The sequence below is a fragment of the Eurosta solidaginis genome, chromosome 5 (assembly GCF_040869045.1).
Source record: "Eurosta solidaginis isolate ZX-2024a chromosome 5, ASM4086904v1, whole genome shotgun sequence".
Taxonomy (NCBI): domain Eukaryota; kingdom Metazoa; phylum Arthropoda; class Insecta; order Diptera; family Tephritidae; genus Eurosta; species Eurosta solidaginis.
The window spans coordinates 67114911-67121312 of record NC_090323.1 but is presented as its reverse complement, the minus strand read 5'-3'; the positions used below and the strand labels follow the sequence as shown (position 1 = coordinate 67121312).

Below are 6402 nucleotides of genomic sequence, written 5' to 3'. Positions count from 1 at the left end.
CCATTTGAATTAAGAAGGGAGATGTTATATACTATATATTCGTACAAGTATGGCATCCCCCTTCACATATGTTACAGCTACTTACATTATAAAATAAGCATACTTATGTACATGAATACGACATTGCTGTCACTTGAATATATATTAAATAACAGTATTTTACTGCTCTCGTAATAAATAACACAGTTCCCTCGCACTCTGCTGCTGAGCCAATGAACTACTTCGTAGAGCTTGCGCTTGACGGATTGGTTTCGCATACTCAGCATCGCTCCCACGTTTCACAACAATAGTGCGCTCTGGCTTGAAACTACCCTCGAATTTTTTCTGGGAAATTCGTTGCTTCGGTGTTGTGCGTCCATTAGGTTTTGTCAATGCCGGTCTTTTTCTCGCAGGTACTTTTAATTTCGTTTTATTTGGCCCATTCGATCCATCAACCTTTACCTTTGACTTTCGTGGTTTTTGTCGAGTCTTCTCTACCAGTACTCGATTACTGCTGAACCCTTTTTCCAAACTAAAGTTAAGTGGTATGTCCTGGTTCTTGTAGCGCATAATTTTTCTCCGCATATCGATCCTGATGTCATGGTCAACCAAGAAGTCCACTCCCAATATGACTTCATCAACGATCTCCGCCACAACGAATTTGTGTAAAGCCATGACCTTCCCAATTAGGACTTCACATATCACTTCTCCCTGGACTTGGTTATACTAGCCTGTGACCGTACGCAACCTTGCTCCAGGTAATGACTTTACTCTCCTGTAGACCAAATCAGATCGAATCAAGGAATGAGATACCCCCGTATCTACCGTCAGTACGGGCTCTTTACCATCCACATTCCCTCTGATGGTAAGACTACTTGATTTCCTTCCAATCTGCGACACAGATATCACAGGACATTCAATAGCCGGGGCAAGTTTTCGTTCTTTACATCCGACACGCTCTTGCTCATTTCCGCCAGCTTTGCGTTTACGGCCACCCACATTGTTGGAACTATTAGGAACAAGATCACAATGACGTTTAATGTGATCTGGGTTGCCGCACTTGAAACATTTAATAACTCCGGCATTCTTCTGTTGAGATCCCTTCAGTGCTTCCAAAATTGTGTCTACCCACTCTGGCCTTTCTACTTCCACACGGCGTGCTTTGAAAACTGGCTTACACAGAAGCGACGCTGTTTCCTGAATCAGAGCATGCGATACCGTTTCAGCAAATGTTAGTTTTGGATTCGCATATGTAGCCCGCTTCGGTTCCACATCTCGTATGCCATTTATAAAGCTCTGAATTTTTACCCTTTCAGTGTATTCCACGGGTGCGTCCGCATTTGCAAGATGAGCCAATCTTTCAATAGCTGAAGCAAACTCCTGCAATGTCTCATTTGCTTTTTGGTAGCGGTTTTGCAACTCAATTTGGAATATCTCGCTTCCATAACGTCGTTCTTCAGCAGCCATCAATGCTTCATAACTGTTCCGTTCGTACTCTGGAATCGTCTGTAGGGTTTCGGCAGCTGGTTATTTCAATGCTACGAAGAGTGCAGCAACTTTATCTTCAGCATTCCAGTTGTTCTCTGCCGACGTCTTCTCATATTGGAGCTTAAATACCTGGAATGGAACAGAACCATCAAACGTTGGTGATTTTACCTTCAGAGTAGATGTTGAAGTGATTGGACGGTTCAATTTTAACTCCTGAATCAAATCTTTCAAAGCATCCATCTCGGACTCCACTTTATCTTGTCGTTCACTAACAGCCTCCAGCTGTGATGAGAATTTTGTTTCCTGTGCCTCCAGCTTTGTTGAGATACGCTCTTCTTGTGCTTCGAGCTGTAATGTTATGCGTGCCTCTTGTGGTTTAATTGTTCTGCAATTTGTGAGGCCATGTGTGTTTTCTGTTCTTCCAATTGTGTTTCCATCTTGGATGTTATTTCTGACGACATCTCAGAGATACGTGTCTCTTGTAATTCCAGTTGGGATGCCATATTGAATGTAATCTGTGTCGAAATTTCTAACATACGCGTTTCTTGTGCTTCAATCTTCGATGTTATGCGTGTCTCCTGCGATTCCAATTGTGATGACATGTTGGTCATTTGTGCCGATATTGCAGCCAATATCATATTCAGGTCTGTGTTCGCCATTGTCTGCGGTGTTTCTTCCATTTTTGTTATTTCCTCGCCATCAAGATGAAAGTCATACTCTTCCACATCAATTCCTTCTGCTTCCATTGCCTCTCGTAGCCGTGCCTGAAGTTCAAGTTTAACGCCGCTTGTATTCAATCCACGGCTCTCCAACTCCTTCTTTAGTTGCTGGATTTTCAATTCACTGAACTTTGCCATGTCCTTGTTGTCCTCTGGAATTTATTCAACAATTCCTCTTCTGACACCAATTGTAACGAATTTGCTGCAAATCCTCTTATTTGCCCTTTTGCTAGGTTCGTATCGCAAAAATGTTGAATAAATAACTCCAATATTTAATAATGGAAAAATGGCCTTTATTAAAATACTTCACAATAACACTCAAACTGTGCAACAAATAGCTTAATAACCAAACTGATAGCTTAAATGAAACTGACTTTCAAAATAATACTGCTATTGCTCGCTAGATATCGTCTTAGTCGTAACTGCTTGACAACTCCAATCAAAACTGAATTCCAGCGCCTCTACATCTGTCGCCTTTTATACTCTCTGGTTTCCTCGTTCGCATCTTCTAGAATCTACTAGCATTGTCCATGAGCTCTCAAACTTCTCAGCTATAACTAAAATTGCACGATTTTATAGCTTCTCTCATACCACATGCTTGTATGTGTGAGCGACATTTCCACAATTATAATTGCCTACATTTAGGAGCATCTCACATAAGATGTCTGCATATGGTTGTGCCTTGCTTCTCAGCTGCGTGTACCTACGTATGTGTAGACATAATGATTGAATTATTGATGTGAATGTTTCTAGTTTACAGTCTCTCGCGCACAGATAGGCGTATAACTAAATGCATCTGTGTGTGACATCTCTCGGCTGCCTTATATATGTGTATACCTGATTTGATGACGTAAATATCGCTTAGCATGGCCTTAGCATCGCCTTAGTGATGGTATAGCTTAGTGATGCTAATATCCGTGACATTATGTTGTCGACTAAAGTGAGAATGGTAATCATATCCAACTGTAACAGGTGTTTAAACGCACGCTGAAAAACGAGCCTAAGGCAAAGTGCATCGCAGGGCACGAGAAAAAAGTAAAAAGGACCCGCGAGCGTAAGGGAAATAAGGCCCCCAGACAGTATTTCCCTTTGTTGGTGGGCGTTATTTTACTTTTTGAAAAGGGAAATTATTAGGCTTATTTTATTTATTTAATTTTATTTTATTTAAATTTTTGATTTTATTTTGTTTCTTTTTTTATTTATTTTGTTTTTATTATCTTTCCTTTTATTTTATTTTCTTTTATTTTTTTAAGTCCAGGGCCAAGATTCAGTGTAAGACTGGAAATGTACACTTTTCTTCCATAGAGCTTACTTACTGAATCTAGTCCCTGTAGTCAATTGGATAAGGAAGTTCTGGTAAAATTATTAACAAATTCAGTCTATGCAAGGCCCTTATGGCCATTTCACCATTATATATCATTGCAGGTAAACCAAAGTTTAATCCAAATCAAAAACCAACACCTAAACCCTAAAAATAGTTTAAGAAAAAAAAATATTTGTTTCGCAATTATATTATAGCACATGCAAATACGTTTATTTATCAAAAAATAAAAAGGATTTACAAATTAAAAATTTGGTTCACAAAAGGACAGAAATATTAGTTGAAACTGATTCCGCCAATTGAAATATTTAACGTCGACGACGACTACGTGAACGTGATTTTGGACGTTTGCTACGTGAACGTGATTTTCGACGTTTGCTACCCATACGATGCTTGCGACAGTGACTGCAGTCGGACATAGAACCATTGTACCCATTAGAATCTGTAAGCTATAAAGGCGATGCAATTAATTTTGGTTGTCATGGGTACAATAAAAATTTTATTTCGGTCTTCATGTACTAACCTGCATTCGGCGAGATCTTCGTGCTGTTGTGAAATGTTCTATAGAGATAGCACTACTGGCATCGTCCGACATATGGTCATAGCGTCCAGCATCATGACGATCATATTTGCGATTGGTGCTAGTCTTACTTCTGGGCACATTATTATTCTCGGGCACTTTGTTTGCTTGGACGCTAGTATTGCTATCAGTGTGTGCTCCTGGTGAATGAGTCACTCCACACACACCTGCACGTTCTGTTTCACCAGATTCCGCTACTCCGTCTCCAGCTGATTCAGCTGCTCCTGCAATATCTGCAGTTACAGTTGTCTTAAACATATGAATATAGCTGAAAAACCTCGTTTAGTTAAAATATTTGTAAAAGTTTCTATACAAATATAAAAGCTATGAAACAAAAGATAAATTTACGTATACAAAATATTTTCAATTGTCGTATCCGCCTACTATGAGGGACCTAATAAGAACTGATGAACTAAAGTGATTATATATTAATACCTGCCTGTTCTTGGCTGGTACTTAATCCTCTAGAAATGTTTGGTCAAGTCTTACTAATCGCTTCTGTTCTCTCTTAATTGAAACCACAAATATATTCCTGTCCCCCTTTTATTGTCATAGATGTACATACATATGTATGTACCTGGACGGGTTGGGAAGGTATTTCTAGTATCTTAGTCAACTTGTATGCTGACAGCTAAGCAGCAACTAATTCAATCGTTTTGCGTGTTAGAGTGTAAGCAATCCCTGGAAAGAATCGGGATGGGGTCCCAGGTCATTGGGCAGGGATGAAATTGAGCGAGATTAAGAGAAGGCGAGAGTGGCACATAATAAACAAGCGGTAATAGCGTGAAGCTGTAAAGTGATGGAGACCATGCGTAGGTCTTAAAACCTTTGTTACTTCTATATCTGTTTATCAAAATAGAGGACTGTAGACGGGACGGGTTTTCTGACTAGACACTGCCTTCTGACGCCACGGCTTGGTTAGTGATAGCAAATGTAGGAAGTGCGGGTTGGAGGAGAAAACGGTCGAGGACGATTTGTGCTCGTGCCCTGCGCTTGTCAGGCTAAGACTCCACCTATTAGGAGTGATAAAGCTGCCAGATCTAGAAGCAGCAACTGGCATATATCCTAGAAAGCTTCTAGCATTTGCCGAGAGGACGGAGTTATTTTATAACATATGGTTATTGATGGGCTTTTTAAGTTTGATCGTTAAAAAAACTTATGATAACACTATAGACTCGTTCAGTCTATGTGAGGTCCTCACGGAACAGCCAGTTCAACCTTACCTAACCTAACCTACAGAAGCATGCGCAGAACTAATATGAACCGCTGTGTATGTTCTTTTGCTCTATATTAAACGTCGGCAGCTGCCCAGTTTGACTTCTTTTCCATGATTTTAAATAGATATTGGCTACTTGCGGAGACCCGATTGCTATAAGTAGAACATATTGTAACGAATTTGGGGAAATTTCGCTTATTCCAAACCTTCTGCTAAAGTTCGAATCGCTAAACTGTTGAATAAATAACTCCAATATTCAATAATGCAAAATAGTACTTATTAGACCACTTTGAGAGTACTTCACAATAACTCTTACTTCACAACTAATTGCGTGTTTAAATCAAACTGCTTAGTCATGCCTCAGCTTTCGCTGCGTTTATACTCTCGGTCTCCTCGTTCACCCATTTCTCCTAAGATCTAATAATTTCGTGAACTTCATGTTTGGTCACCAGCTATATACATGTATATTTGTAGTGTGTATCCATATGCGTGTGTATATGTGAGTACTGCTTCGGCTGCTGATGAAATGCGTTGGTGAGCATCTCTCTGCTGCCTTGCATGTATGTGAGTAAATTATGATTGATTTGATGTACACAAGAGTGGTAGCTTACTTTATTGTTGTTGTGCCTTTGTTTACTTAGTATCAGATCAATGATGTGAATCAATTAGTGATGCTAATATTCGTCACAATATATATGTAAGTATGGATATGTTAGTAAAAGTATCAGCGTTTTTTGTTGTAGTGGTACACCACCGAAGATCAGATCCGGATTAACCTTCAACGGGGCCGTAGGCAGCCATAAATTTGAGGGCCCTTTTTTCACGTGCGTTCCCTTTTTTCGATTAAAATATATAAATACAAATTTTATTGTCACAATGTAATAATATCAATAAAATTACTATCTACATTTTAAACATGTCTTTTTCTACATTTGTTTTCGGTAGAGCTGTAAAATGATTCAATCAATACAGATATAAATCAAGATTGATTCATTTTACAAATATGATTGTTTGATTTCAAATATATAAGGCAAGTTTGAATGCGATTTCATTTTTTCCATTCAAATATTCCGTTAGTGGTTGCATGGCTATAAAAAAA

General features: G+C 39.1%; 1 protein-coding gene across 1 annotated transcript; it reads right to left on the bottom strand.

Annotated features, from left to right (window-relative positions):
- Positions 1-3708: 3708 nt before the first annotated feature.
- On the bottom strand, positions 3709-5993 carry LOC137233628 (uncharacterized). The gene is made up of 3 exons (XM_067756816.1): positions 5915-5993; positions 4031-4355; positions 3709-3956 (listed from the first exon to the last, which is right to left on the bottom strand). Exons 2-3 carry the CDS (start codon positions 4343-4345, stop codon positions 3816-3818), a joined length of 456 nt encoding a protein of 151 aa, XP_067612917.1. The 5' UTR covers positions 4346-4355; positions 5915-5993; the 3' UTR covers positions 3709-3815.
- Positions 5994-6402: the final 409 nt, after the last annotated feature.